The sequence below is a fragment of the Nansenia antarctica genome (assembly GCF_963989245.1).
Source record: "Nansenia antarctica genome assembly, chromosome: 1".
In the NCBI taxonomy this organism is placed as follows: Eukaryota; Metazoa; Chordata; class Actinopteri; order Argentiniformes; family Microstomatidae; genus Nansenia; species Nansenia antarctica.
This window is the reverse complement of record NC_137674.1, coordinates 90,440,635-90,454,641: the sequence shown is the minus strand read 5'-3', so window position 1 is coordinate 90,454,641 and position 14,007 is coordinate 90,440,635. Positions and strand designations below refer to the sequence as shown.

Below are 14,007 nucleotides of genomic sequence, written 5' to 3'. Positions count from 1 at the left end.
CGAGTTACTGCCATTACTACTTTCACCTAACACCATCCATAAGGCTCCATAATCACTTTGACATGACTAGTCCTCACTCGTTACAGAGAACACTACTGACACGCACCACTGACACCCACAACAAATCAACAGACACAGCACCCCTGTCACTCCAGCATTCACTCACACCACTGCCCTCACCCACCACAGCTCTCTCTCTCTCTCTCTCTCTCTCTCTCTCTCTCTCTCTCTCTCTCTCTCTCTCTCTCTCTCTCTCTCTCTCTCTAGACACAAGAAACCGCTTCACAGAGCCTCCACTAAATGAATGGGTATCTTTCCACCGCCTCTCTCTCTCTGTACTGCAAACCACACACATCCATATTCAAACACATGCTTTTGACATTAACTGGCTGAGCTGGCAAAAGCAGACACCGAACAGAAGAAAAGGCATTCCTGCCCGCCTCTCTCTGTCCCTCTATCATTTGTCTGTCTCGGCATTTACTCTGACATTCCCCCCCCTTTTCAAGTCATCATCAATTCACTTATGCTGCACAATAGGATTAAAAGCACAGCAGTTCAATTGAAGCAAAAAATAATTTGTTTTCATGTTTCATTGAGGCAAGTGGGGTAAGCAGGAACTATGACTGTGCTAACGAAGCATTTTCATTCTTATTACTCACTGCATTCTCGCTTCTAAGGAACTTGACTCAGAGTTAATGAAAAGCATCTTACTGCTTACTGCTTACTGTTTCTCCCTTTCCCCCCTCTATCTCTCACTCTCCCGCACTCTATAAACCTTCACTTCATTAAAGTTGACAAAGTAGCTGTTCATGTTTCTAGGTTAGTAATAAAATAGTCGTACCTTCAGTGCTGTGGCTCAGCTGAATGTGATAAGTCAGGTCTCAGATACGTTCCCAGAGGAGTGTGTGTGTGTGTGTGTGTGTGTGTGTGTGTGTGTGTGTGTGTGTAGTAGTAGTAGTGGAGTCTGCAGCTGTTCCAGGTAGATGAATATATAGCGCTGGGAGCCACCAGACAGTGACAGACTCACTCACTCGCTCTCTCTCTCTCTCTCTCTCTCTCTCTCTCTCTCTTTCCCTCTCCCCGCGTGAGTCAGTGTGAGTCTGTCTGAGCTCCTCCCCTTCACAATAAAAGGCCCCCGGCTTGCTCTGAACCTCTTTCACAACAAAAGCCGAACAGAACACTGCATCTAAGAAGCTCCTTTTCAGAACCATGCTCCAAGAATAACAACAGATCAGCTCCCTATGAGACAAAAGATAGAAAGATAGTCATGAAAAGAGGGAAAGAGAAATATATTTAGAGGGAGACTCCCATATCTCATTACATTACAGTACCTTGTGTGTAATTATATTGTGGATAAACCCTATATTGTTTTCTTCCTTGTAGACAAAAGAAGTCGATAATACAATAAATTCATTAATCACACTATTTTCTCAGATAGACATGCCGGGGGAATTTTCTTTGTAATGTCTCAACTGCCACTTTTCACCATGTTGAAACATAATCCAGATATGTTCAGTTTACCTTTCATAGGAGACAATGGGTACTGTATCCGCCAGTACTGTATCTACTGTACATGCACAGTGAACACTTGCACTTTGTGTTCACGGTGCGCTCGGAAGTAGGGAACTCAGACTCGGAAACTCGTAGATGATACCAACATTTTTCCCCCCAGAGTGCCTGAGTTTGCATAAACGCCACATAATAATAATAATAATAATAATTCATTAAATGTACATAGTGCTTTTTGGAGGCTCAAAGACGCTGAAGAACACATAAGAACATTAGACCAAGGGCACAGAATGGACTAACAACCCTACCCACCACCCCCACCACCCCTCAGATCTGGAATACGTTTTCAGTCAATGAAACATGTGTGTTGTGTTCTATGTCCACCAAAACTTTTGACCTTACATGTTTTCAGGCTGATGCCATCATACACTTTTTGATGCATTCATCATTTGTGTTTTGGTGTGTAACATCTATTTCTAGGTGTGGCCTGTGCTTTCCAGAGCTCCTCTCTCTGTCTCCTCTCCTTTGCTCTTGTCTCTCAGTGACTGGAGATGAGTCACTGCCGAGTGTTACAGGGCAGGGAGGCAGAGGGGGGCGGGGAGCGTGTACGTGTGTGCGTGCGCGCGGGGGGGGGGTCCTCTGGCAGGGGGCCAGGGGTGGGGTGGGGTCCTCTCTCAGGAGGGCTCACTAGACTAGTCATCTCCTGAGTGTCGAGTGTCAAACCACTCATAGCCAAGTCAGAGTCTGGAGATTTCCGGCGCTAATTAAAAAGACAGGTTTGGCAAGTGTGTGTCTACGCTGTCATGACAGCAGTGTATGTATGCATACACATTATGTGTTATGCTTTTATGGTGCAGTATACACCCTGTCATTAATGTCATTATGTCCTCAAATGTGTGGGTGACGTTGTGTGTTCTGGTTGCTGGGGTGTAAGAAGGATGTGGGGATGTCTGAGTGCATCTGGGTACTAGCACATCCACAGATTACACACACACACACACACACACACACACACACACACAGAGTTGTGCATGCAGTTCACACCAGGGCAACGTCTTGGACCACAGTTCTAATCAGAGGTTCATTGACTTCATGCGGAAACAATGTGATTCCCTGTATGTGTGTCTATGTTGTTTCTCTGTGTTTACCATACCATAGACCTCTCTCCTGTGTTTACCATACCATAGATACCATAGACCTCTCTCCTGTGTTTACCATACCATAGATACCATAGACCTCTCTCCTGTGTTTACCATACCATAGATACCATAGACCTCTCTCCTGTGTTTACCATACCATAGATACCATAGACCTCTCTCCTGTGTTTACCATACCATAGATACCATAGACCTCTCTCCTGTGTTTACCATACCATAGATACCATAGACCTCTCTCCTGTGTTTACCATACCATAGATACCATAGACCTCTCTCCTGTGTTTACCATACCATAGATACCATAGACCTCTCTCCTGTGTTTACCATACCATAGATACCATAGACCTCTCTCCTGTGTTTACCATACCATAGATACCATAGACCTCTCTCCTGTGTTTACCATACCATAGATACCATAGACCTCTCTCCTGTGTTTACCATACCATAGATACCGTAGACCTCTCTCCTGTGTTTACCATACCATAGATACCATAGACCTCTCTCCTGTGTTTACCATACCATAGATACCATAGACCTCTCTCCTGTGTTTACCATACCATAGATACCATAGACCTCTCTCCTGTGTTTACCATACCATAGATACCATAGACCTCTCTCCTGTGTTTACCATACCATAGATACCATAGACCTCTCTCCTGTGTTTACCATACCATAGATACCATAGACCTCTCTCCTGTGTTTACCATACCATAGATACCATAGACCTCTCTCCTGTGTTTACCATACCATAGATACCATAGACCTCTCTCCTGTGTTTACCATACCATAGATACCATAGACCTCTCTCCCGTGTTTAACATACCATAGATACCATAGACCTCTCTCCTGTGTTTACCATACCATAGATACCATAGACCTCTCTCCTGTGTTTACCATACCATAGATACCATAGACCTCTCTCCTGTGTTTACCATACCATAGATACCATAGACCTCTCTCCTGTGTTTAACATACCATAGATACCATAGACCTCTCTCCTGTGTTTACCATACCATAGATACCATAGACCTCTCTCCTGTGTTTACCATACCATAGATACCATAGACCTCTCTCCTGTGTTTACCATACCATAGATACCATAGACCTCTCTCCTGTGTTTACCATACCATAGATACCATAGACCTCTCTCCTGTGTTTACCATACCATAGATACCATAGACCTCTCTCCTGTGTTTACCATACCATAGATACCATAGACCTCTCTCCTGTGTTTACCATACCATAGATACCATAGACCTCTCTCCTGTGTTTACCATACCATAGATACCATAGACCTCTCTCCTGGGAAACACACGTTGCCCTGGATGAGAGTATCACTAAGACTTCTCTCAGTTTCCATGCTGTCAACTCACAAGCACACTCTCCTCCATTATTCTATCTCTCTCACTCACTCTCTTTGTCTCTTTCACTGCTTTCTTTCTTACTCTCTCTCTCTCTTTCTCTTTTCACCCCTCTCTCTTCCAGCTCCCTCTTGATTTGTAAAGGTCAGTTCTCTCTAGAAGAACTCCCTTATTTCCTTATTTGGAACATTTTTCCATTCCCCTGTAGGTCACTCTGCCCTGACCGACCAATCCGATGTTTTGCCCCGGGTCTCTTAGCCAATCCTGCTTCTCCCCATGTCCTTTTAAGGATTGTCCACCTCTGAGTCTTGGGGGTTGCTGAGGAATTATCTCCTTTCCTCTATGTCTCTCCCTCTGTCTCTCTCCTGTCTCTCTCTCTCTGTATCCAATCTCTATCTCTCTGTGTGTACATGAAACAATTCTAAGAGCAGCTGATACAAATTTACAAACGCAAAACTCTTTTTTACATCATAAAAAAAACAGAAAGTCTCAAACAAACTTTGCGACTTTCCTGAACTTACCAGTCGATACTAATCAACCAAAGTTATGGACATCATCGTACAGCATGGAACCTGTATGGAACTCAGAACCATACGTAGTTCATTTTAAGTGTGTTTCCACGCTTTACCATAAAACCACACGCAACGCCTCTACAAGAAAGTGATTGTTAATACACCATTAGACAGTTTACGAGCTACACCTCATAAACGCTGGCCCACTGCTGTGATGAAGCTCTGAGTCACAGCACAGATATGTGACGAAGCCTGGCAGCCAGACATGACCACCGCACACACACACACAAAACACAACAACACACAGACGCAAAGTCACACACACACGCACACGCACACGCACACGCACACACACACACACACACACACACACACTGAACACAACACGACCAGAGGTACAGCTCTGAGAGCAATATGCCCCCACAAAACACACCTGAATACAATATCAGCACAGCTGTTTGTGACATGCATTCGGCCATTTTGTAACTTTAGTAGAATGCAGATTTACATTTACCACAACAGAGTTTAAAAACAAAAATAAAAGCTATAAAAACATAGAAAGGAGCAAAATCACACACTCTGAACTCGGGTTGTGTGCGTGCGTGCGTGCGCGTGTGTGTGCGAGCCAGAAAGAGAGAGTGTAGCAGATGTTTGTGACCAAAACGGTTGAAAGCAGCCTTCAGTTTGTCCCAGTTGTCCACTGTTGCCCTGACGATGACCTCGATGGGGGTGACAGAGTTCTAGTGCAGCCACCACAATAATTGAATGATGATAGTGAGGCAGCATGGTTCTGAATGCCACAAGGTCAATATATATGTGCAATAAATAGACTTTAAAGTGGATTAGAAGCTTCCTCATCTTTATCGTTCTGTAAGTGTAATGCAGGTGCTGTATCAGACACACACACACACACACACACACACACACACACACACACACACACACACACACACACACACACACAGTGTCACTTACAGGCAGTTGGCCTGTTGTTCTAAGCTCCTGCATGTTTGGGATTGTTAAACTGGCTATATATATACAGTATATGTATGTCTGTGTGTCTGTGTGTGTGTGTGTGTGTGTGTGTGTGTGTGTGTGTGAAGTTGACACACGATTTAGTCAGGAATGGGAGTTCCCCGAAGCCACGAGGGGAGAGGCGCCACATGGTGAGGTCATGACCTTAAACATTGACATTTGCTAGCAGCACTTTAACACATAATAGTGACCTTTGACCTCTGGCCCCAGGAAGTTCATTGTTGCACCCTGTCTGAGATGTGTTTCCAACAGGGCCAACACCTTCCATTTCCTCCCTCAGACACAGAGAGACATTTCACCTCAACATCTCCTGTCAGTGTCTAACTCACATCCTTTATTCAATGTCAACTGGTTCAGGATGAAGAGATAGTTGCTAAATGTATCGTTGTTCAATTTCAGAAGTGTTTCAACTCCATGTTTCTCTTTAAGCCTTATATTAGCCTGAAATAAGGGAAGTGTTTTGTTTGCATGATTAGAAATGTATACACACAGTATCAGCTGTTTAGGTAATCATATCATATACACTCCCACACAGATGGAGACAAACACTGCACAGTGTGTGTGTGTGTGTGTGTGTGTGTGTGTGTGTGTGTGTGTGTGTGTATGTGTGTGTGTGTGTGTGTGTGTGTGTGTGTGTGTGTGTGTGTGTGTAATGTGGGTCCTCATGCTGGGTGGTGGCTATGATGAGAGAACAGTCTGGAATATTGAAGATGAACACAACTGTCTGATCATGACCCTCTCCCTCCCTGCAGGGCTCTGAGTGATTAAATAACAGTGAGCTCACTTCCTGTTTACTATGACCGCAGGCATGCATTGGCCCATCACTATCACTATCACATGACCAGACCCCAAACAGTTTTTAACCAATGAACAGCATTCGAGAACAGAAACTTCAGATAGAACTGAACTCTTACCCAGGATTTAGGCCTAAAAAACCATTGAGGGTTTATAATAAAGTAATGTTAGCTCACTTGAAAATCATATTTGTATGATTATGAGTGTAGATTACAACAGGGCAAAATTGAGATTATGTTAAGTTTCTGATATGTGCCTTCTTGCTCTGAGCAAACAGGATGGTTAAGCTTTGTGAAGACTCTTGCAGAGGAAGTGCCAGAGACAGCTCAGCAGGAGACAAAGACATGGCATTTTCTAAACATGGAGACATGCCAAGGAACAATTTCAAATGTAAGGATTTAAAACCCTGTCTTATGAAACAAGTGATTAAGGTCATGTTCTCACATGAAAGTCCTAATCGAGACCCGGAGCAAGTGGATGAGTTCGCAACATTGTTGCATTAATTATTTCTCTGATTTGCGTTCTCACAGCCCTTCATGTAAACGAAGTAACATACGCAATCGAAGCAACAGACGTGGTCGTTCATCCCGCTCTTATCCAGATCAACACGCGTGCGCTGTTGTTTTCCTATTGACTGCGTCGGGCAGCGTTCTCACCAAAAGCGAAGTGAAGCAAAGTGATGGATGCGTAGTTTCTAACTGAAGCGAAACCACCCTTTTCAAGCGGAGCATCCGGCGGGTATTTGCTCCGGGAGTTACTTCGATTGTGCGTTCTCACCGCTCCAAACAACGCAGAGCAAAGCGAACTTTATCCTAAACTCTGTTTCAAGTGAAGCAAATACACCCCTAAGTTATGACGAGTTTGGAGGATAATTGCTGCTTTGGCCCGAGTTCTTGTGTCTGACGCCCATCGAGAGATTATCACAGACCCATAATCTAGTGTTGTATTGCACCATTATCACAGTCAATAATACTACAGACACACACGTCCCTGTGCTTTCTTCACTTGGCACTTGTGTGTGTGTGTGTGTGTGTGTGTGTGTGTGTTTGTGTGTGTGTGTTTGTGTGTGTGAGTGTGTGTGTGTGTGTGTGTGTGTGTGTGTGTGTGTGTGTGTGCGTGTATGTGTGTGTGTGATTCTCTCCTCCAAAATCCCCAAATGACATAAATAATTGGTTTTGGACTTTCCCTTTTTAGAGACAGCAGCTGGGAACTAAATGTCCTCTGTGTTTTTATACAAACACATTATGTGTGTTATTATCTTAGATCAGTAGATTTGGTTTGGCAGTGTGTGTGTGTGTGTGTGTGTGTGTGTGTGTGTGTGTGTGTGTGTGTGTGTGTGTTGATTGACAATAACCTATAGCACGGTTGCTACTGCCAGAATGAATGTCACTGAGTAAAACAAAAAGATGACAAATAAACAGAAGCTCCGCTACACAAGGAATTTCTGATCCTAAAATCCAAAATCCACATGCAAATGCAAACACGCACTCACGCACGCAAGCACGCAAGCACGCACACACACACACACACACACACACACACACACACACACACACACACACACACACTGTTTTGCTCTAACAGCAAGGATATGTGTTCCTGTGAAATATCCCACCATGATGGCACATCAATTTATCAACACAAGGACACTGATACTGGACACCATTGCCGCTCTCACTTCATCCATCACAAACACACACACACACACACACACACACACACACACACACACACACACACACGCATGCTCACACACACACACACACACACACACACACACACGTAAAGCAGATTTACAAGTTCCAGGTGTTATCTGTTTTGTGTGATATGGCCTAATAGGGTGTAAGGTCACGCATGTCCCTTTAAACCCCTAGGGCCTCATTTATAAAGCTTTACGTAGAACTGGCGTAAACAGCTTGCGTACATAGACAAGCTATGCATACCAACAATCGGATTTATAAAACGGTGCACACGCAAGTCCCACCCCTGTGACCCTTTATGAATCACAATCAACTATACATTTGGCGCACGTGAACGAGTGTCTTGTCCCACCTTTTTAACGCCCATAGTTACCTATAAATGGTTAGTGAAATGCCCCAAATGAATACAAAATCTATACTGACTGCATGACCACAATTATGACAAATCCCCACAGGAAAAAAAATTCACCCAGTGAAACAGTTCTGCGCAACGAGGACGTCATAACAATATGGAACTGCACTTGAAAACAGCATCAGTTTAAACGTAATTTGTCCTACTGTTCCTATTATTGATGAGAATTCATTTCATAACACACAAGTATAGTTTAATAACTACAAATCCAATCAAATATGATTTTTGATTAAACTGTTCAATAACATCATATATATAACTCAAAACCATATTTGAGGGGTTGTTTTGCAAAAGCAGATATCTCTGTTTGTATTTATTATCCTAAATCATGTTTTTATGTGTGCACTCCAGCAAACTCTTCATTAGATTAGATCATGCGTGGAAAAGCCTCCATTTTACGTACACTCTAAGCTTATTTTTTTCTTTATGGGTGGTAAAATGTATTGTAGTTTCTATTTGACTATAGCCTGCATAGGAGCCAAAAAGCTCATTCTAGAGGAAAGCTACGATCTCATTGAATAACCCAACTCTAGGCTATAGAGAGAAATGGCCACCACAAGACCGAAAAATAACAAGTCACTCTTGTTTAATGCTGAATAAATGTATGTATGTTTTTGCTGTACATAGTGACAGATACATTACCACATTGAATAAACAACCATTCACAGGGTGTATAACTAAGATTTCCATTTCAAAGCGTTTCTCCAGTGGAGTCGCAGTTGCTCATTTCTCCAGTTGTACTCTGTGTATGCATGGGTCCAAGTGTGTGTGGAGGTACCCATTTTCACGCCAGGTAACTTTTTTGTAAAATTGCGGTGAAAGTTGCGTACGCATGTTTTTGGGCATATGCAAGCCCAGGTGAGCACTGGAACAGAAGGGAGCTGGTCAATCTGGACGGAGCATACAGACTGTGTTACAGGTTCTGCACCTCAGTGACCTCACACTGCAATGGTAGGCCTGAGGAGGATGATTTGTGGCTTGCCTCACCGCATAGCTTCTTCAACATCTGACAACCTTTTACAGCTCAATATAGCCTCTTATACACTGCTGCAGGCAGGCCCTGGTCTGAAACCACACCCAGACTCTAACGCTGAGTCTCCATGACTCTCCAAACCCTCATTCAAACTACAGGGCCAAACTAAGCTGAGCTGTACTGGGCTGACCCGGTTACCATAGTTGCCATAGTTGGACAACGTATAAGGAACATATCCGAGCCAGTGCAGTTTGGTTTGGGTCTTGTATTGAGTAAAGTCTTGTAGTGAGTAAAGCCTTGTAGTGAGTAAAGTCTTGTAGTGAGTAAAGCCTTGTAGTGAGTAAAGTCTTGTAGTGAGTAAAGTCTTGTAGTGAGTAAAGTCTTGTAGTGAGTAAAGTCTTGTAGTGAGTAAAGTCTTGTAGTGAGTAAAGCCTTGTAGTGAGTAAAGTCTTGTAGTGAGTAAAGTCTTGTAGTGAGTAAAGTCTTGTAGTGAGTAAAGTCTTGTAGTGAGTAAAGCTCTGTTGTTCCCTTTAGTCAGCAGGCCTTTACAGGTCTTTATTTTAGACACTTGCCAAATGCTTCTTTCTTCTGGCAGGTTCTACTGTTCTACTGTTATACTGTTATACTGTTATACTGTACTTCAGGTTATACTGTTATACTGTACTTCAGGTTATACTGTTATACTGTTCCTCAGGTTCTACTGTTATACTGTACCTCAGGTTCTACTGTTATACTGTACCTCAGGTTATACTGTTATACTGTTATACTGTACCTCAGGTTATACTGTTATACTGTACCTCAGGTTATACTGTTATACTGTACCTCAGGTTATACTGTACCTCTTTTTTTGAATAATGAAGGAAACAGCTATCTTTCTCTGTCTCTCAATACCTGGATCCTGACTGCCAGTCTGTACTACACCTCTCCGCTGACAGCTGTCTCAGATTCTTCCACCCACTCACCGGGCACCAGGACCACCCACCAGAACCACTGCCTGTCTGACCCAACTCCCTCTTCCTTCAGTACCGCCAAACAGACAGACAAGTGGACAGATGGACAGACGGACAGACATGTTTTCACAGATCAAGTCCCCTGCAGTCACCTTCACCTGCCAAGTCACACAGCCACTTCCTGCTCCACAGCCATTCTGGGCTGTTAACGCAGAACTGTGAATGGACTGACTGACCACAGGTAGGCTTTTTAATCAAAACACCAGACACCTCCCCACAGAGCTCAGAGTACAGATGTCAGACATGAATACAAGTGTATGAAAATGGTTCAAATGCATGGACACAGTTGTGTGTTTACGTGTGAAAACTCAGGTCCACGGTAAATCATCTCTCTCTCTTGAAACGTACATATAAACACCATATGATTCTGAACAAAGGAAAGCAGTTCCAGCAGAGAAAATAACGGTGGCTTGCCCCCGTTGTCTTAACAAAACGTAATTCAAAACCAAGCAGACACTGATCCCCCGTCACCTCATTATTCACTGCAGTGAAATCAGTGCTGTCGCGTGATAGTGCTTCGTTTTACATTCACAATAACCAGGACCCGAAACAATGGGGTCATAGTTTCCATTCGGTCCCTGTTGAGTTTACAACTCATTTCACAAACTACTCAATCAGAGAAACTCAATTAAAAGTTACGCAGGAGCCCTCAAATAAAATCCAGCAAACAACATAAAAACAGAAGCTTGTAAAAGTCACACAACAGTTTTTCAACCAGCCACACGTTGTGCTGCCTCAATGGACAGCATGCAGTTTAAAATACAGATAGGAAGAAAAACTATACAGGACAACCAATCAGGTGAGAGGTCAAAGTGTCTGCCTGAGGCTTTGTTTGTGTCAGCCAGACCAGCAGTCCTACAGGTCACACAGGGGGAAACAGACAAAGAGGGACTAACCTCACAACCCAGCACAGAGGAATGACCTCTGGATAATGACAGGGTTGCTGTTTTTACAGTGTATAAGTACAGAGTGTGTGTGTGTGTGTGTGTGTGTGTGTGTGTGTGTGTGTGTGTGTGTGTGGACACAAGTCTGTGTGCCTACGCCATCCGTATTCATCACAGTGGGGAGCTGATCGTTTTTGGCAGCCGTGTTCGTGCCATTATTGTGGAAAAACTCTCAAGGAAGCAGCTTTTAATACGCTGATCCTGCTATTGGCAAAAACAGAAACCCACGCCGTGCCTGGACGCAGAAAATGCAAAAACACGCTTTTGATCTCAGCAATACTATGCTTCCACTGCCAAATAGAGTGCCATTCACATTCCACCCCGAGCCTCGCCCAGGCAAGGCTGTTCTTTACCTGTCATGTTCTCTGTTCTCCTCTCTACCATCCGCTCTGGAATCATAGATACAATGTCAAGATTGATCAAGAGTAACAAACCAAATAAATCAGCATCCAAAATCCAAAAAAAGGAGAATCCAGAAATCTGGCGCACATGCGACATAGAGTACAGTATGCTGAACAATGCATGAGCCCCTGGGTAGCATGCTATGCTAACCCTAGCCATCTGCTACACCACCATATCATGTAAGGTTATGTTATGTAGCATGCTTTGCTAATCCTAGCCATCTGTTACACCATCGTTTCATGTCACTTGTTCTAAGTATACCTACTGTACCTTAACTACCGCAAGGTTGAATAGAAACTACTTCCAAAGACATGTCATTTCATCTGTAGCGAGAGACCTAAGCAATCCACGATTGTATTGACCTTTAACCTTTTGGATAGAAGTTATGGCCCTCATTTCCGGTTATCAATCGAAGTAGCCTACATATCTTTTAAAGATATCCATGTCTCCCGAATGAGAAGAAAAGCCAGCTAGAACAAGTATAGAAAGTGATTTCTCCTGGAAAAACAAGACAGAACATGTCAATACAATCGTGGAGAGCAAGCCAAATATATGCAATTCATGCATAAGAGTGCAGTCAATTTCATACACAGTCCCACTAAAACACATACAAAGCCATACAGAGACATTCAGAGTTCTATAAAACCCTGCAACATCACAGTGATCATAGCCTCTCCTGGTTAGAACACATAGGTAGACAATTGGAGCCATCCAACCGAAGCCACACAGACTGATTAAATCCACAGACACAGCAGCTGCCAATCTACCCAGTCCCATCTCTGGCACTGACACAGCAGCACTGACTCAGCCGCACTGACACAGCACTGACAGCACCATAAAGGAAGCAGGACGTATTTTCTTTGTTCTACTATGCTGAGATTTCTGTTTTTATTAACCCTTTACGACACTGAAATAGACTCAGATCACTGTGCCAACATAACACTATCAATTACACAGGCTTCACCAACACCACCAAGCCCCTGTCTGTCTGTCTCTCTGTGTGTCTGTATGTCTGTGTGTCTGTGTGTCTGTGTGTCTGTCTGTCTGTGTGTCTGCGTGTCTGCGTGTCTGCATGTCTGCGTGTCTGCGTGTCTGTGTGTCTGTGTGTCTGTCTGCATGTCTGCGTGTCTGCATGTCTGCGTGTCTGCGTGTCTGTGTGTCTGCGTGTCTGTGTGTCTGCATGTCTGCATTTCTGCGTGTCTGTGTGTCTGCATGTCTGCATGTCTGCGTGTCTGTCTGTCTGTCTGTCTGTCTGTCTGTGTGTCTGTCTGACACTGACGCTGCCCTGGTGCGGTCTGGTGTGGTGGTGGGACGGTGGGGTGAGACCAGGGAGGCATGGGGGTGGAACTCACAGCTTGGGCTTGGGCTTGGTAGGCAGTGGAAGACCGTCCCTCACAGGGGGTGGAGACCCTTTGGCAGGTTCAGTTGGTGGGGTCGGGGGGCTCAGGGGACGGCCATTCTGGTAGGCCCCGTTGGCCCTGTCCTGCCCCTCCATGCCCACGTCTGGGCCCACCTGGATGGGCTGCAAGGCTGACACACTGGGCCAGATCTCCAGCTCGTTGACATGGAAGACCTCCGTGCTGGACGGGGTCTTGGGCGGCAGCTCCAATAGGCTGATCTCGGTGGGCGGGGGAGGCGGGGGGAAGGGCTGCGGATCCTCAAACACAGAGTCGCCTCCGGATACTACTCCGTTGCTGTCCCCCGTTGTCACCTCTAAAGGACAGAAACCAGAAGAGTAGACAGAGGTTTACGTCAGGAATAGTACACATTCCACACACGCACATGCACACGCACACGTAGACAATCATCCACCCACCCAACCCACCACCCACCCACCCACCCACCCACCCACCCACCCACACACACACACACACACACACACACACACACACACACACACACACACACACACACACACACACACACACACACAGATCTTAGGCAGCAGCTGTGTTCAGTATGCCTGTTTGTCTGCAGGAGTTGATGTAATGCTTATTTGGGCCTTGGATGTCCTTTGAATGTGTGGTGATTACACAGACCTCCCCTCCTCACTGCTGCTCATCACCTACACTAATTCTTTCCTCCTCCTCTTCCTCATAGTCATCCTAACCAGAGGAAATACCATACAGGCCTTCATGACAGAGACAAAACCACTACACCTCCTGGTTGGCACAGTGGTAATCATTATTAACGTAAA

General features: G+C 44.6%; 1 protein-coding gene across 1 annotated transcript in view; it reads right to left on the bottom strand.

Moving 5' to 3' along the window:
- palld (palladin, cytoskeletal associated protein) overlaps window positions 1-13,440 on the bottom strand; it is a 38,874-nt gene extending 25,434 nt beyond the window's left edge. The window contains exon 1 of the mRNA XM_080538961.1: window positions 13,163-13,440. Within this exon, the coding sequence (XP_080395087.1) occupies window positions 13,163-13,305 (143 nt within the window). The 5' untranslated portion in view covers window positions 13,306-13,440. The remainder of the gene's footprint in view (window positions 1-13,162) is intronic.
- Between the last annotated feature and the right edge of the window lie 567 nt (window positions 13,441-14,007).